This window comes from Oncorhynchus masou, chromosome 24, assembly GCF_036934945.1.
Source record: "Oncorhynchus masou masou isolate Uvic2021 chromosome 24, UVic_Omas_1.1, whole genome shotgun sequence".
In the NCBI taxonomy this organism is placed as follows: domain Eukaryota; kingdom Metazoa; phylum Chordata; class Actinopteri; order Salmoniformes; family Salmonidae; genus Oncorhynchus; species Oncorhynchus masou.
This window is the reverse complement of record NC_088235.1, coordinates 57,417,818-57,437,128: the sequence shown is the minus strand read 5'-3', so window position 1 is coordinate 57,437,128 and position 19,311 is coordinate 57,417,818. Positions and strand designations below refer to the sequence as shown.

Sequence of the window (19,311 nt, the reverse complement as noted above, 5' to 3'; positions counted from 1 at the left end):
ACAGCCTTATTTTAAAAGTGAATCTACACAATATACAGACAATTCTTCTTAATGACAAAGCAAAAACAGGTTTTTAGAAATGTTTGCACATTTATTAAAAATAAAAGATCACATTTACATAAGTATTCAGACCCTTTACTCAGTACTTTGTTTAAGCAACTTTGGCAGTGATTACAGCCTCGAGGCTTCTTTAATATGATGCTACAAGCTTGGCACACCTGTATTTGGGGAATTTCTCCCATTCTTCTCTGCAGATCCTCTCAAGACCTGTCAGGTTGGATGGGGAGAGTCGTGGTACAGCTATTTTCAGGTCTCTCCAGAGATGTTCAATCGGGTTCAAGTGCTGCAGAGATTGGTGTCCTTCTGGAAAGTTCTCCCATCTCCACAGGAACTCTGTAGCTCTGTCAGAGTGACCATTGAGTTCTTGGTCACCTCCTTGACCAAGGCCCTTCTCCCCGATTGCTGAGTTTGCCGGGGTGGCCAGCTCTAGGAAGAGACATCCAAACAAAACACGTAAATATTCTAGTGTGATCATGGGTTTTTTGGTAACAATAAAAATAAAATACAAAAAAAAAACCCTGAGCACACTGAAATTGCGTTGAACCAACGTGGAATAGACGTTGAATTGACGTTTGTGTCCAGTGGGAATTGGCTACTTTGACTCAGATGGATATCAGCTGGACTAATCGAAACGCAATGCAAGCCGAGGCTACAGAGAAATGTGTTGGGTAGAGGGCGCATTCGTGTGAGAGTGCATGCGTGGCTGCAAGATAAAGCGATGTAGAGCGCGAGAGAGGAGAGAGTTTATGTGTGTGCGTGCGTGCGTGCTTTAGTGCGTGTGGGTTCCTTGCGCACGAGCGTGCACTGTGTGGGTTGTGGGTGACAAGTAAAAGCTGTGAAGTGAAGTGGGCAGTCCTTTCTGTAGTGGACTTGTCGCACAAGATATTTAGCATAAAGTCAGTCCCCCCGCTGTATGGGGTTCAGGCTTTCACTCTTCGACTGCCTTCATGTCTGACAACATTGAAAGAAGGAAACTGTCACTTTTTTACTTTACAGCCGGAGGAACTTTCTTCATGTCAGCAGCATCTCATTCGGACAATCATTAACCTAAACATCAAGCTTGTCTTTTCGGGGGATTAATTTAACCAGACCAGACCAGGATTTCATGTAAGTGCGCGTATGATAGTTTCATTCTCCCAGTAAACTTCAAACGTCATGGTTGTGTCTGACTGAATGTTGTGTCAGCATGTGCATTAGGCAAGCAAATTAGACTAGACTGCATCACCATTGTTTGAACCATCATGTAAATCCATAACGAAGCCTATAGCTACATTCGCATAGTGGGTTGCTCGTCTTAAACATAGCCAGGCTACCTCACGAACTCAAACTTTACCAGCAAGTTACTCTGGTACGATGGACACCTTTACCATGATTTAGGTGGTTAAACGTATTGAGCAGGGTAAATAAATAGATGAATGTTTACAGTTTACGTTAGCTCATTATTCATGATGATGAAGATGCAGATGATGATGACCTGTCACATCACATCTGTCCAGCACTCACAAACTCAAAGTTGTGTGATAAGAGTGGCTACTTTGGCTACTATGTTACTATAGCCAAATGTGCAGGTCCTAGCTGAATGAAACAAACATCTATTAGGCCTAGCCTGTTTACTTTTACAATAAAACTGGAAATGTAGACCACAATTTATCTCACAGTAGAGTGTAATTTTGGCATTGATTCATGTCTTCAGCAAATTTTAGGGGATACACTTTCTAAACCTTGCATCTGCTCCTCTTGTGAATTGTTCCTTTGCTTTAATTAAGTTAAAACATAAGTCACCGTTTCCATCCTTATAAATCTAAATAAAATAGTTTTCTGGAACAAATACCCTGTAGAGTTAGTAGGCCTATGTCAGCATTGATCGGAATATATAGGTTAACACATTTTGCTCATTGTTTGTCCAAATTATAAGTGCTTTCGAAATGCTATGCATTTTTTCCGGTGTGGCTCCGGCGGTAGATCTTGGCGCTTGCCATGCCAGGGTTGGGGGTTCGATTTCTGCTGAAAATGTTTTTTAATTTAACGAGACATGTCAGTCAAGAACAAATTCTTATTTACAATGACGGCCTATCGGGGAACAGTGGGTTAACTGTCTTGTTCAGGGGCAGAAAGACATTTTTTACATTGTCAGCTCAGGGATTCGATCCAGCAACTTTTCGGTTACTGGCCTAACGGTCTAACCACTAAATCACCACAATATAAAAACACAGAGTTAAGTTTTGACTTACATGGGAGAGCGCTCTCTATGAGAATATTTCTTAGGTCAAAAATATTTGAGGGTATATCCGAAATTGATAGGTGGCAGGTGATCCCGATCCACAAGAAAGAAAAACAGAGTTTATACCCTCTGCCCCCTCCGGTCTCGGCCTCGGAACTCTCTCCGTACAAACATGCGTGCACTCACTCTCCTCTGAACATAAACGTATTCAGTTTATTGCCTTTGTTATGACGAATTTATAGCAAATTAAACATTACATTAAAGGAAGAAAACAGCCCTATAAAGAACGCACTGCTATTGTTTCATGTAGGCTAACAATCCTTTGTTGGGTCTATCCATGTGTGTGGCCAATTTGCCTATCTGCGTAACAAAATGGAAAACACATAGGCCTATGTCTAAAGAGGATATACCTGACGAATTCAACTTTATTTAGCCTACTTATTTAGCCTACATTTAGCCTACATTCTAAGTATATAGGTGTTTGCAATAATTAATATATTATTTAGAGAGATGCCATACAGAAATTTGAATACATTGACTTGACAATTAAAATGAATTTAGCCTTTGCTAACAACGTGTCTTAAACATCTTGGCCTATATATGGTATATATATATATATATATATATAGAGGAGAGGAGAGAGAGAGAGAGAGAGAGAGAGAGAGAGAGAGAGAGAGAGAGAGAGAGAGAGAGAGAGAGAGAGATACATATATATACAGATATTTATTGAGTGGGAATAATAAAAAAAATAGCCTACAACATTGAACCGATTTGCACATCTGCAACAAGTGTCATTCCATTAATTCGATTTTACACAAGGTCATATGGCCAACCATTATAATTTATTTAACAAGTGATATGGCACCAAGATTGTATTATTTAGGCCGTGCAATTTTTTAATTGCATGTTATCTTGTGGTTTTCAGTCTGACATGTACCACCTCACAACTGAAGTTAAAGATCAAGGGCATATCAGATGAGATCATTTGACTGTATTATAAATAATATATTTCTATTACGGTTTTGAAATTAAAACCACTGAGCTGTTTGAACGAAAGATTTTGGCGTAGACTATTCTGTTAATTCAGCGACAAAGCATGGAATACTGTTGAATTAAACTGCGACGAGGAATAGGCCTATAATTTAGGGTGCAAGTGCAATCATGCCTTCCAAATAACCTATTATCCCCGGTCATTATCATTTTCATGCTATGGGCCTCAGCCATGTGACAGTTATCCTAAAAGTAGTTTCTATATATTCATTGTTGAAATTGTTTAATTGTCCCTACGTAGTAGATTACTTGTTAACTGACTTGATCGCACTGCTTTTCTTTATCTCGGCCAGGTCGCAGTTGTAAATGAGAACTTGTTCTCAACTGGCCTACCTGGTTAAATAAAGGTGAAATAAACATGGACTAAAACTTTTTTTTTTAATTGCCGGATTTTGCATTAGGCCTATACATTTCACTCAAAATATATATAATTATGATTCGATTCTATGAGCGATAGATATTGTAGGTTATAACTGATATTTTGAATTGCTTCTCTTTCAGATTGCTTTCTGTTTCTCATTTGAAAATGTTTTACTGTGAATATGAATGCTAAGGTATAACGTTTTTCACAAAGGTCTATCAGACCAATCAGCTGTTATTTATTACTGGCAAATAATCTGTAATAAAACATTTATATTAATGATAATAATAGTTTATAATTAAAACGTATAATTATTATTATTATATGGACTTTATAACATCGAATTAACATGCATTACTATCCATTGGCTAACTTGGAGATTGAGAAATCGGAGTTTGTTGTGTGCATGTAGAGAAACTTCGCTTTGACCCTCCCAGTCATATGCAAATGTTTGTTAGGAGGGGAGAAATTAACATCTACAAACATTGGGCCGAAATTCCATCTGCCGCCTCCTCGAGGAGGCCTTTAATAAATTCTCAGACAGCAAAGTGACATACATCTTAATCAAGTCTTAATCCAGGGAATTAATTCTCAACGCGTTTTTATGAATAATTCCAAGGCATGCACAAGTCGTGGAAATGTAAGCAGTGAGCCTCTGCCTTCCCAACAGATGGACTCACCAATCTTCTGAAAAATGAGAGGATTTCTGCTTCCATTATTTTTTATTATTAGATATATATTTTAATGAGCCCGATGTTGTACTGCTTAAAGCACTCTACTTATGCAAACTACACACCCCATCTCGCATCGACTCCTACTAATGTTGATTTGCTCAGTTGAACACGAGTATACTTCATTCAGTTCATAAGACTATGAGTAAACATACACTTCCATCTGTGGTCACATCAATGTTTTACGCTGAATTAAAGTAATCGTTGAGACAGAAAACAGAGGGACGCAGAGATGGAATTTGGATGCAAAAGTGGTGGTGATTCCAAAATGAACATTGCATGGTGCACGAGCACGAGCACGAGCGCAAGCCCTTAGAAAATATCAGAGTAATTCAAATAAAGTACCAAGTTCACTCAGTGAATTGCTATGGGTTATGTTTGTCAGACGAGCAATTTGCCTGTAACATTTCAGCATATCAGGTTATGATCAAGAATCTGTTACAGCTCTATCAACATAGTAGGCCTATAAATGTCAAATATTGTCAAATGTCATTACAACTGTACTTGATTTGTAGACCATTGAACAATAACAAAATAATGATCTCACCTGACTATGAATAGTATCATAATTTGCTGTAAGGATTCCAATTATAATATATTACGCACTGGATTGACTTCACTCATTTCAATGGGTGAACAAGGCTATGTACATCATGTCTCAATTACGATAAACTTATGGATGAAGTTGAAATAGAGTGCAAAATAATCAGTCATCCTCAACTCTAGGCCTACATATTTATACAAATTTCTATAATAAATTAAAGGAGCCGCCATGGTGAAATTGTAATATCTATATAGACGTTAGGTGAAGTAATTCATTGACATTATGACAGATGTTGTCAAAAATTAACGGAAATGATTGGTATAATTAACCAAGGCACCCTTATAAAACGTATGCACTCAACTAAATAACACAACATTATTGCTGAACTGGGGACATCCCATACAGTGTCTCTTGAAATTCATTAAAGCTTATTTTCAGTTATATCCATGTGTCTTTGTTAGGCCCATCACCATGATGGGTTGTTGGCCTTATCTAATTCTAGCGAAGGGACTTAATTTGGAATACAAAATATGTCATATCGTGCCTCGGAAGGAGGCACTGACACCTTGTTCTAGACTAAATGCGGATGTGCGTCATCCGCACTCTCTGCCAAACTGCCCAGCCTCTCTCAGCACTGCTATGACACGGTCCCATACATCACTGTCAAGGGATATGTATCTGACAGTGTCATATTCATATTTCTGACCAAAATACCGGACTTCTCTGGTGGCATAGCCTATACACAAAGGACAGCAGCTGTTGCTCTCTTTCAGACAAGTAGCCTCTGAGCTTTTCTGTGGGTTGCTTTTGCAATGAGATTGGATGCGTTCCTTTTCAGTTTAGGTCTTGGTTGTAGACCAAACGGATATGTCTTTCAGCTTATATGGCACATACCAGATTTTTGATTTCAACAACCTTACATTGAATTTAAACAAGCTTGCACAATAGAGAATCATAAGCAGTAATTATATTTGATGACTTAAATGTACTTAATGATAAGTAATGTTACTTTTGTATTGACTTCAGGTAAATATTTTATGTCAGTGTTGAAACAATCAACTGAAATACCATTTGACCTGCAAGTCAACTATAACCCACAAAACCAGAACCTTATTAGTACTATCGCCTCAACGCAAAATAAGTATATTTTGTAAAGCAATCTCTCTGTAAGATTTGATCTTATCCTCAATCTCACTTCTCACCTATGGGCCAGAACAAAGCCTTTTGGGAAAGAAACTAACACCATAGAATAATTCAAACATGCTTTATATTTTGTGAAGGATAGCTTTGGCATGGTTCTTTTCACATGTGAAATTAAACCTGTATTCGTGCGATAAGCACATGATCACAACACTGCCCCCTGTGTCTCCCATGCGGTCGTGATTGGATATGGGCTTACAAGGTCTTTACTCTTCAAAAGCATTGATGGATTGTTACATTTATAAGTCATGGATGATCTATATAATGTCATAAACTAAGGGTGACGGTGCAATAGGTGTACTGTGATTTACAATAAACAATAAGGATTCTAAAACATTGAGGAGAGAACTACATTGGCATAAGAATGTATTGATATTTTTCTACTTGTACCAAACAGCATAACATTTTATATTTCATAATGAGATACTCATTTATAACTGCTAAAAACTTGAATCAATGAAATGTAAAAAAAATATATATATGTTTGAACATAAGTGTATATTTTTAGTTGGACTCTGTCTTCTGTTGCTTTTTCTGTCATGGTGAATGCAAATCTTAAAGTGTCGACCAACATGACATATCATAAACACTTGTTTTATTCATGCAGTTCTTCAACTCTTTGAAGTGGAATACAAATATTTTGATAGGCGTACATGTATGGAGATTTGCATAAAGAACACAGCACGAGGCTTCATCATGTACACTTAGAAAAAAAGGGTTCCAAAGGGGTTCTTCGGCTTTCCCCATAGGAGAACCCTTTTTGGTTCCTGGGAGAACCCTTTTTGGTTTCACATAGAACCCTTTTGGGTTCCATGTAGAACCCTCTGTGGAAAGGGTCCTATGTGGAACCAAAAAGGGTTCTTCAAAGGGTTCTCCTATGGGAACAGCAGAAGAACCCTTTTAGGTTCTAGAGAGCACGTTTTTCTGAGTGTAGGGCTTCATCTAAGATCTCTAGGGCAGAGACGCTCACATAGATGAGCAGATTGCTGTCAGGGATATTCTGTAGAAATGGAAAGAATTCGGGGAAACGGAAATACAGCTAGCATTTGCTTGATATGATTAATCAGTTTGAGGATTTATTGTGTTTACCATTCAAACTGAGAACACGCTGTCCATTAAGTTAGTCTTCAAATTCTGATGGTCAGCAAGTTGGTTGATCAGATCAGAGCCCTCACTCAGTACCGTACTTGAATGAAAATGACTGGGAAATGTGTGTTCAAATCATATCAAATCAAATGTTATTTGTCACATGCACTGTGAAATACTTACTTATGAGCCCTTAACCAAAAATGCACAGTTTTAAAATAGTAGGTAGGAAACATTTTATTAAAGGAAATATAGTAACAAAATAAAATAACAATAACAAGGCTATATACAAGGGGTACCAGTATTGAGTCAATGTGCAGGGGTTAGTCAAGGTAATTGTGGTAATATGTACATGTAGGTAGGTGTAACATGACTACTGTAGGCTTAGATAATAAACAGAGAGTAGTAGCAGCGTATGTGAAGAGTGTGAAGGAATGTAAATGCAAATTCATGTGTGTGTGTGTGTGTGTGTGTGTGTGTGTGTGTGTGTGTGTGTGTGTGTGCACGCGTGCATGTGTGTGTGTGGCGTCAATATGCATGTGCGTGTGTGTTTTATCTGTGTGTATGTGTGTGTGTGTTTGGGAGAGTCAGTGTAGTATGTGTGAGTGTGTGGTTATAGCCCAGTGAGTGTACATCGAGCCTGTGCAAGAGAGTCAGTGCAAAAAATAATAATACATCCAAATAAAATAAGGGGTCAAAGCAAATATTCTGGGTATCCATTTTAATAATTGTTCAGCAGTCTTATAGCTTGGGGGTAGAAGCTGTTAAGGAGCATTTTGGTCCAGACTTGGCACTCTGGTACCGCTTGCCGTGTGGTATTGGAGAGAACAGTCTATGACTTGGGTGGCTGGGGATCTTTTTGAAGTTCTGAGGTCCCATGACAAATCTTTTCAGCCTCCTGAGGGGGAATAGGCATTGTCGTGTCCTCTTCCCGACTGTCTTGGTGTGTTTGGACCATGATAGGTCTTTAATGATGTGGACGCCAAGGAACTTGAAGCTCAATTTAATTGCATGTTTCTCCAGTGAGTATCCAGCTCAAGTGAGTGAGGTTTGATGTTATGCCACTATGGCCCACCATGTGATTCGTTCACATCATAGTTCACAGAGACACACCAGAGGAGTCAAAGGGGGCACCGCTAAAGAGGGGCTTATAGAGTGACAGAGACCGGCATGAAGAAGGCTGATTTAAATACACACACACACACACACACACACACACACACACACACACACACACACACACACACACACACACACACACACACACACACACACACACACACACACACACACACACACACACACACACACACACACACACACAGTCAAATCAGATTTTTAAAATTGATAAAAATACACCTTATGTATCAGCTGGAACTATGATGAGGCACACACACAGTCACATACACACGCATACACACACGATAACATAAGAACTATACATACAACACATGTACTTTGTGTTGTCGATGTGTGGTAGTAGATTAGTGGCCTGAGTGTACACACTTAATGTGTTGTGAAATCTGTTGTGAAATGTAATTTAATGTTGTTAATTGTACTGTATATAACTGCCTTCATTTTGCTGAACCACAGTATAAATACACACACACCCACACAAACACACATACGTAGTCACTTATGGCACATGGTTGAGGCAGTGTTACTACAATATTTTTTGTACAAGGCAAAGACCAATTAGCTCCCATTTTGAGAGCGCCTGTAAAGGGGTTGAGAGGCGGCTAAGTGGATTGGAACCGACCCCCGTCGTTAAACGTAACACGACATCATAAATATCAAGAAGCTTTGAGGGAGCGATTGTGTCCCCCCATATCTTCAAGGTGTTAACTGCGCTTGTATAAATAAACGACCTGTTATTTTAGGCTTCATTGCGTATCAGCCTCCCTCACGAGGATGCTCTTCGGGTCATATATTTTACCACTATAACTCCAAATGAACAAAAATAGTAACAGAACACATTCGTAGTTATTACAACGTAATATAGGCCTACATTTAGCGTGCGTTCGTAAATTCAGTCTGGCTATCTACTCCGATTTCAGAGCACCTGATTGTGCCAGAGCGCAGAATAACTGACAATTTACGAACAAGCAACACCCGTGGAATCTGACCCATGTCAGTAAACGTCGACAAAAAACGCATTTAAACAGTTGCCAGCAGCACAGTTACAGTCACCAGCGCTCTAGATGACATTAAAACAGCCTAACCAGCTCTGCTTGGACGAGTAAAATGTTCAGTGAGGTGTTCTCTCATTTGTGTCTGGATGTAGCTAGCAAGCTAGCCAATTTTAGCCAGTTAGCTTGGGTGCTTGACTGCCGTTGTGAGGCCAGAACGCTCGGATCAACCCTACGCTCCTATAGTGAAATGATCTGAATTTACGAACGGACAATCTGACATCGCTCTGAATTTACGAACGCCCAGAGCGCACTATGAGGGCACTCTGGCACTCCAGAGTGAATTTACGAACACACCCTTAATCGAATAGGTAGGCTATTTCAGAGATGGACTGTTTTGTATCATGAATAAAGTCAATCAGCAAGGTGAATGTTATCAAAATGTGAGAATATTCTAAATCCTGCTCATACTGTAGCCTATATGATTAGCACTAGCAGTTTGTCAAGATTTTACCACGTTTATAAAGTGTGATATTCATAGTTATTCCCTTGTTAATCTGTGTTGATATTGAAATGTAAAACATGCGTTGGCCTAGAACATTTTAACTGTCCAAGCATTTGTTATATTACAATTCAGGCTTATTATAAAAAAGATTATCAACATAATTATTGTTGTCATTTGTTGTTCTTTCTAGTTGTTTATTTTTCTAGTTGTTTATTTTGTATTGCCAATTAGGTTGGAGGCCAAAAATGAGGTGACGATGCTTGTATTATGTTGCCATATTTATTTATGCTGAATTGTATTGCCTTGCTGTTGCAGAGCCGGGAGGCCGGGGTTATGGATTTTAACCTTCTGACGGACAGTGAAGCCCGTAGCCCGGCGCTATCGCTCTCGGACTCCGGGACCCCACAACATGATCAGGGATGTAAAGGCCAAGACAACAGCGGTCAGTTTCCACGTATACCATGCATATACATTAAAGGAGTGTTTGACCGATGTCCTCAGACTGAAATTACGGATGAATAGGCTTAGGCTATATGTTCATGCATGTAGGCCGACCAATCAAACAATTGTATAATAATAGGCCTAATAATAATAATAGTCTAATATAATAATAATACGATTAATAAGATGAATCCTAATCATAAAAACAACATAACGATGCTTTTCTAAAGTTGTTTTTAGCATGCAATACCTATTATTATTGTGGCGAATAGCGTGCGTAATTACATGTGGATATCAATGTAATCATATTAATTGGCTTGCTTCTTAGACTACTGTTGCCACATTTGTAATTTCTTAACTTGAATGCCAATATTATTCAAATCCAAATGTGTTATTTTGTACAGCACATAGCAACCTATATGATTCACATTAGATACTTGTCATTTTCCTTCATGAACTCAAATTGCAAGTTCATTCTTCACGCTTGTCTTTTATAAAGCAAGGGTTATTAACTGCGAGACTTTAATGGAAGCTACTGTAAACATCTGTCACGAACCCCTTGCGCGTTGGCGGAGAAGCAGCTTTTTTTGGCATTTTGGATTGTGCGTGTCTTTGCACACTGATATTTTAATCACTCTCAATTAAAACCTAAAAGCTAAAACACATAATGAACGGAAATAAGCCTAAAGTCATAGACATACAAGAATATCCTGAGCAACTATTGCTCAGGCTTGAAAGCTAAATGTCTGCCTCTGCATTTCAACAGTCTGCATGTCACTTTATAACAAACTATGCCAGAGAAAAAAGCAAATATGTGTGATACCGGTGCGGTCTAATAGATGACATCTCTGTGGATCCAGCGTTTGCAACAGACCCCATAAAGTGTGACTAATGTAAACTTACTCCGAAATGGACGGTCCTGAGTGAGTGCAGGGATTTAGGAGAACGCCTAAATGTGAACCATGGATTACGCACTATAACCTAGCATCAACATAATGAGGCATAGAGGCCAAAATATCAAGTGGCAATATTTCCAGTGTAGCCTACTTGTTTTGTTCACTGACTACGGGATGTTTATTCTAGAAAAGGTTTAGCTAGTGGAAATTTATATATCGAAAAATAAACAAGCAGTTCATTCATTGTTATTTCGTGTGATTTTGGATATTGTTAGAAATGTCAACCAATTAGTTTGTTTTTCAATGTCCACTTAAATGGTTATTTGTTCAGTGTATATTTATTTATTAAATAAACAATATCCCCATGATGGCAGACACCTGGGCATCACCTCTGAAATATTATATCCACTTCATTTCATTATTTAACCTTTATTTAACTTGGCAAGTCAGTAAAGAACAACGTCTTTTTTACAGGGGAACAGTGGGTTAACTGCCTTGTTCAGGAGCAGAATAACAGATTTTTACCTTGTCAGCTCAGGGATTCAATCTAGAAACCTTTCTGTTACTGGCCCAACGCTCTAACCACTAGGCTACCTGCCACCCCAGAAATGTTATACATACTTCCAATTAGGCCTTATTAAATGACAAATCTCACATGGGCAATAGCACACTCAAGTGGCATCTCTGAAGTTTCAAAATGAGCGAAACGTCAATAAATGACACACATGCTGTGTAGTTATAGAGGTGTGGCTACAGTAGGCGTATTTTATTCAGCCCCCTTTTGATAATATACAACCTGGGAATGTATCATTTCTTTCACAAAACGAGGACACCCCTAGTGATTAGAACATGTGTCAGATTGCAGGGTCCTTGGTGCTTTATGAGCAGGCTAGAGAGGCTATATTATACATCAGCATTTGTGGGTATCTATGCATGTATTTCAAAGCATGTGTGCATGCATTTGGATATATAGACACAGTATGCTGCTACATTGGTGCTTTTCTGCCTGTCCAAGGGGTCAAGCATATACATTCTGATTGAATTGCCAAACAACTAAGTCTGCTGTGTGGTTGGCACTCATAAATCCACCTCCAACAGGGCTTCAGACATTCTAGTGCTGAGAATATCTCAGCCTGTCAGACTGAAACAACTTTCATAGAAATGTGATGAGTGGAAAGGGGGCTTCTATATATGCTCCTCAATAATGCTAATTTACTGTAAAGCCCTTAACCCATGCATTTATCATCTTGTTGCTCTAATACTCTCTATTCGTTTTCATCATCATGTTTAGGGTCGCTTTAAAATTGAGTCAGTGTTAGACTGACATGTTGTTCCAGTGGTTAGTGGATACAGGACATTGCTTCTCCAACTGACTCTCAGAAATCTCATCAGTTGTGCAAGTGATGGTAGGGACGGACTATTATTTGGTTGGTTTGTTTGTTTGCTGGCTGATTGACTGGCAGTTTGACCAACTAAGTTGCTGTTACAAAAGCTGCAAGGGTGTACAGTATTTGCCAGACATATGCCTTCTTTTATACATTTGTACACCATGAATATATATTAGCCCATGCACTGTAGGTGTGTGTAGTGTAGCCAATTGATTGATATACCTGTGACAATGTATTACATATGAAAAACAAAACAGCTATTCATATTCATTGTATTTGGATTATGTCAGTGAGTAAAGAAACAATTTTCTACGAAGCTGTATATTCTATTTGAAGATCAAGAACAACGTAATCCGTAATCAGAAAAGGCTAAATAAATTGACTTTATTTACTTTCATCACTGAGATTGCTTTATAGTAGGTTTTCAAGGTCTGCCCTCTTTTCTGTATTGTGACATTGGAGGGGAAATGGTTTTTGGCCAAATGATGGCTAAACCAGTGTCAGTTTACTAGTAGATAACAGCAAAGGCCTGGTCCTATTGGTTTTTCCAGTGGCCCTGTGGAGTCTTTTAAACCCTGCTGACTATTTCTAACTGCTCCCAGAGAGGTAAGCCCTTGCCAAACAGTCCGAAACCTGCCCGGTAACAAAAGCCTGATCCCTGGGATTAGGTAGCCAACTAATTTCACTCTTTCTGTGGGGTCCTCCAATTGCGGAACTCAGATGAAGAGAGAAAGGATCTTGGGCAGACATAACATGTCTGATTGGTTCTGGTGTTAGTGCCAAGCGCGTTTCACGGACAATTTCAATTATTGATTCATTTTTGACAACGCTGAAAAGAGGATACATAAACGCAGTCCATGAATCTTGTAATATTGCAAACAGAACCGCAAAAGTCTGAGGTGGAAACTGTTAACAATTTGGCATATTATTAGGAGACAATATAAATAAAAACTTTTTTCAAATAGCATGGGAAAGTATGTCCATTAAGTTAATTAATTTAAAATAAAAGAGCACACCTGGAAACAGGACAGTCTACATTAGTCACAGACTATTGCCAATATGCTTTGGAGAAAACTGTGAGAAGTGTGATCACTTTTCAATGGAAAGACACTTCACCCTGTAGAGATGATTGCTGCTCTTGTGTAAAATACTTGACAATTGAATGGGAATTGAAATATGCCTGTCATTTAGATTGAGTTAAAGTTGTAAGTGCTTTCGCAACTTTTATCCCATGCTTTAATCATTTATCCCACTACAGTCGATGTTCGTGCCCCCTGCTGAAATACAATTAGTGTAATAAAAAAATCCCCATCAGAACCTGAATCTGTTTAAGATAGAGGTATCTGTTTTTTTTTTTTTGCATGGGCTGCATCTCAATCCCCCACCACGGTGTTTGTCAGACCATGAGACATTGCGATAATCGGTCTTCTTGCGAAAACGTCTGTGCGTAAGAACGGTTTGGCCTACAAAACTAATATGACCACTATATGAAAAGATGAAACTCTCACGAACGCGATGGTGTTCTCCGTTTTGCTACTGCCCCCACAAGCGTCACGGGACTCGTCTGAAGTTGGTACCGCCAATGTGCCAACTCCTGTCTGTAGCGTCCGAACAGTTTGGGCTACACACAAATACTGTATGACCCCTCTATGGAAAGGTGAGACTTTCACGAACACATACATGTTTTGCTCTGGGACAACCACAAACATCACAAGACTTGCCTGTACTGTCGGTATAGATGGAAGTAGTTTAGTGCCACAATTTTTTTTTAAACATGGATTTAAAAAAAAAAAATCCTGATCTTATATCTCTCAGATATAGGACAGACACTTTAAAACAAACTTTCTTTTGAGATATTTTTTGACTATCTGTTTTCTACATGTATCAACCTGTTGTTCAATGCGTTTCTATGGGCTAATAGCAGTACGGCCAAATTCAATGTTTCATTTAATTTTTTGTAATATATTTGTTTACACCTAAAGGGATCCTAAAATTACAAATCATATAGCTAAATGATCCTTGGTATGGCTATCTTAAAACAATTCCACATTTTAGCTTAGTAGAAAATGTAATGGATTGGGATTGTAACTCTCCAGCCCTGTTGTTGCCTCCCAGACACAGAGAAGTCCCATCAGAACCAAACAGATGAGTCGAACGCAGAGGACGGCTCTCTGAAAAAGAAGCAGCGCAGGCAGAGGACCCACTTCACCAGCCAGCAGCTCCAGGAGCTGGAGGCCACCTTTCAGAGGAACCGCTACCCCGACATGAGCACACGGGAGGAGATCGCCGTGTGGACCAACCTCACAGAGGCACGGGTTAGAGTGAGTCCCGCACATAATCACTACAGAGCCAATACTGAACCAGTGGTTGAGTTTTGTTGTTACTTCCCCATGACGTAACACATTGGGAAAAGGTGCCAATCAGTCTGACTGCAATCCAAACCCACTTTCTTTAGGATTTAACGTTTTTTCTTTTACCTCTTGGGTTACCTAATAGTCATTGTTTTGAAACATGGGATGCTTTGTACTCTAGCTATGTCATTCACCAAAACGTTTGCGGGAGTCACGCATATTATTTCAACATAATTCTGAAGGTAAAAAGGCAATTGAAGGTACAAATGTAAAAGAGTGTACCTAACCAGGGATTAGGTACAACAACCTAAAACTAGGCTTCACATGTCACACAAAGGTCAGAAGTGTGCTCTGCTCCTGACCCTAAAATGACCCACGCCCAGTGGTTTGGTCACCCCCCAGTGTGGAGCAGGTGGGCTCATATTCCAACGGATGACAATAAAATCACTGCCTGCCTGACAAGTAATGGATCAAATTCATGTTGGCCAGATAAAAGGTCACATAGCACACAGTCTTGGTTGTTATTTTGAAAGAACAACAAACCACACATGGCCTGGTCCTAATGTCTAGCAGTGACCTTTTGAGCCTCACTCATTCCCTGCTAATTCCACATGGACGCAGATGCCCCCTGCATATCCCGAATACTACTCCTGTCGTCTTGATTTATGCAATTTAATGAGGAGTTTGAAGTCTTGTCTATATGAGAATAAAGAGAAAGCTTTAGCACAAAATGAACGCTCAGAGAGAAATGGTGTCGTGAGCAATGGACTTGGGTACTTTAGGTCACAGCGAGTGTCTTGTATCAGTCATTTGACAGTTTTAGGAAAGTGAGGTAAGGTTTGCCACAAACACCTCATTCACTAACCATTTGACATTCAGATGTTTCCATGATACCTAAACAACATAGCCCAAGAGTCATGTTAAAAGGCAAGATGTCTTCCTCAATAGTGGGGTTTCCCCTACTGTCAATGGGTACCATGGAAAACTCACTGCTATGTGCACTGTACCCACACATTTAATAGTCCAGAGCATTCTATTACTATCACAACAGATGCCTGGGCTGCTGGCTGGCAGACACACAGATTGGGGGTTTGGATGAGATACTGTATGCCTGGCACAGCGGTTCTAGATGATGAAGGGAGGGAGGGAGATTAGTTAGCCCCAGCAGTGTCGGTGGCCTTTTTACATTTAAATTAGAATAATTTACATGGGAATAATATGCATTTGATTAATACAATTAGATGTTAACTGTACATGGCAGTCCATTTATGTAATTTCTATATTGAATTCCTATAATAGGTATATTGCCACACAATGAGGAGTTTTGAAGTCTTGTGTTTTTGAGAATAAAGAGAAGGTTCTAGCACAAAAATGAACGCTCAGAGAGAAATTAATACTTCCCCAATTGGGAACTGAATTAAGTACCTTCATTTTAGATTTGCCATTAAAACGTTAATCCATTTGATACCCTCTAAAAATAGGACCTTAAAATGACAAAATGTGAAGACAGCTTTAGCTTGACATTTCTTTCACTGGGAGCTTATAATTCAAATAAGTGAATCATTCGTTTTAATAAACCATGGCTAATATGACTGTTTGATGATAAACTTAGTTTTCTGAATTGTTCTTTCTTTCAAAGAGTCTACAGAGCAACAACATACGGAATCTTGCCAAAACTATTTGAAAGATATAAATTCTCAGTCATTGCATACCAAGATGTTATTGTGTTTCAGAACAATTTTTATCACCTCAAATTATGTTGAAAAGAAAAGTCCATATTTACTTGCCTTTTTCTCCTTCTCTGTTCTTCTCTCTCAGGTATGGTTTAAAAATCGCCGTGCCAAGTGGAGGAAGAGGGAGAGGAACCAGCAGGCTGAGCTGTGTAAAAACGGCTTTGGTGCCCAGTTCAATGGACTAATGCAGCCCTATGACGACATGTACTCTGGCTACACTTACAACAACTGGGCCACCAAGAGTCTGGCCAGCAGTCCACTGTCAGCCAAGAGCTTCCCCTTCTTCAACTCCATGAATGTAAGCCCCCTGTCATCTCAGCCCATGTTCTCCCCCTCCAGCTCCATCCCCTCCATGAACATGGCCTCCTCCATGGTTCCCTCGGCGGTGGCCGGGGTGGCTGGCTCGGGCCTCAACAACCTGGGCAACCTCAACAATCTCAATAGCCCCACGCTGAACTCGGTCGCAGTCACCGCCAGCACCTGCCCCTACGCCACTACCGCCAGCCCTTACATGTACAGAGACACCTGCAACTCCAGCCTGGCCAGCCTCCGACTCAAGGCCAAGCAGCATGCCAACTTCGCCTACCCGACCATGCAAAACACCGTGTCTAACCTAAGCCCTTGCCAGTACGCAGTGGACCGGCCGGTATGAATGACACCCACAGCCACCCAGCCTGCCCTGTAGCCCCCAACCCCCCTCTCAGACCCACTGACCCTCATCTTCCTCCTGGTCCCTGCCATGCTCCATCAGTAAATCAGAGTGAACGGCAAACATCACCATTACACTCTTAGAAAAATTGTTCCAAAATGGTTCTTCAGCTGTCCCCATAGGAGAACCGTTTTCTGTTCCAGGTAGAACCCTTTTGGGTTCCATGTAGAACCCTCTGTGGAAAGGGTTTTACATGGGACCCAATAGGGTTCTACTTGGAAATAAAAAGGGTTCTTCAAAGGGTTCTACTATGGGGACAACCAAAGAACCCGTTTAGGTTCCATGTTTTTCTAAGAGTGTACATGGACTGGTTAAGAAAATGTTGTTTGTCTAACTGATGGTACACAACAGGAATAATCTTCAACAGTTAGAACAAATCCCCTGATGGACCACCACGCTTCAAAGAACTCTCTCAAATATGGTGAGACTTTGTTGCTGAACCGACCAACTGTTAAAAAGGATTTCTAAATTGAATCTGAGATAATTTTTTGGGACTGCATGACTAGAGTGGATTTGAAATGAAGAAAACCTGGATGCTCCAACTGCACTGGTGGTTAAACATGAAATCATTGTGACGCTTGCCACTATCACAGGAAAGGGACCTGTGGTTGCAATATGGGATAGAGGATGTATATAATGGACTTGTTTTGTTTTGTATGTGACAAAACTATCTATGAAACGTAGGACTTTGGAGATGAGAAAAGCATGTTCTTCAAGAGCAGACCCTAGATTGATGTACTATGAGTACCTCCTTTAGGAATTTTAATCTTTGTTATGAATTCCACTCACCTCAGAAGGTCAGGTGTCAAAGGTCAAATCAGAAACGAGAGAGGAGCTAGCAGAATGTAGCCTCGGAGAGTAAAATAACCGGGAGCGGAGACAAAACAACAATTTACACATCTGTCAGAGAACCAATATCAGAAACGTTTTAAAGAAAAGCCTAAAAAAGCCATTGAATATAAAAGTTTGTGTGGTGTTATAAAAAGGGAGTCCATGACTGTAAAAATTTATGTAAGAGTGCAGTTATAAAACAAGCTTTTTTCTGGTGTAGCCTGCTTTGTCTCATTAACATAATAAAAATGATCTGTTTTTATGAACAACACATGGGCTAAAAGTGAGTACCATTGAAAGAAAGTCGACAGTTTTTTCCTTACAGGTACTGCATGTCTTCATCTATGTTCTATGACATTAGACTGAGTGACTGACACACAGGTCCTACACACAATGTTCCCCTTGAACAAGCGTCAATGCCATGGAAACGTTGTCTAACATCCATGGCAACGTAATGCAACGGGGGGACGTGGGGACTGGAGAGAGATGGTGAGATAAAGATGTTCCTGCTGCCTGGTCACTGATACGTTTGACCTACACTCTTTGAATCGACAGCCACAGCGCACTCTCCAGGCTATCCCGTAACAGGGGGAATTCTTGGGGCTGTGCCACAGAGGCCGGTGCCAACATTACATAAGCCTTCAGTAGGTGTCCCTATGGACTTACATGTACAACCAAACGGACTGACAGCTGAGCCTGGGCCGTCCAGCTTGTAACAGAACAGCCTTTTATTACAACGGCATTTTTATGTTTTACTTTTTGCCTTTCTGTGTATTACATACTAGTTAACATCTACAATGTGAGACATCAGTCTCTCAAAATTGCAGGCCTAAAGCAACTGAGTTATCACATTTTAGAACAACAAGGCAGACAAAGAAACAATTATTTGAACATGGCGTAGTTCTTATTAAATGCTACTTTTTTCAACAACACAACTCTGTAGAGAAGTCTCTTCTCCCAGCAGTCCAAAGAGCCTGTCCATGGGACCACAGTAGTCTGTGGAGCGAGGTAGAGCAGTCACAGTGTTTGGTTTCCCCCTCCACATAACACATAGAATCAATATTCCACTGGAGGG

At 39.9% G+C, this 19,311-nt stretch overlaps 1 protein-coding gene across 1 annotated transcript; it reads left to right on the top strand.

Annotated features, from left to right (window-relative positions):
* Nucleotides 1–989: 989 nt before the first annotated feature.
* LOC135511646 (pituitary homeobox 3-like) lies at nt 990–18,507 on the top strand. Its single transcript, XM_064933128.1, has 4 exons — nt 990–1,167; nt 10,203–10,329; nt 14,728–14,933; nt 16,782–18,507. The coding sequence occupies exons 2-4, from the start codon at nt 10,221–10,223 to the stop codon at nt 17,346–17,348; spliced, it is 882 nt and encodes a 293-aa protein (XP_064789200.1). The 5' UTR covers nt 990–1,167; nt 10,203–10,220; the 3' UTR covers nt 17,349–18,507.
* Nucleotides 18,508–19,311: the final 804 nt, after the last annotated feature.

Excerpts from the sequence above, each read along its gene's own strand:
- LOC135511646 (XM_064933128.1), top strand. The coding sequence starts at position 10,221 with ATGGATTTTAACCTTCTGACGGACAGTGAAGCCCGTAGCCCGGCGCTA. Across the intron at positions 10,330-14,727 it reads TAAAGGCCAAGACAACAGCG|ACACAGAGAAGTCCCATCAG; the intron begins GTCAGTTTCCAC and ends GTTGCCTCCCAG. Across the intron at positions 14,934-16,781 it reads TCACAGAGGCACGGGTTAGA|GTATGGTTTAAAAATCGCCG; the intron begins GTGAGTCCCGCA and ends CTTCTCTCTCAG.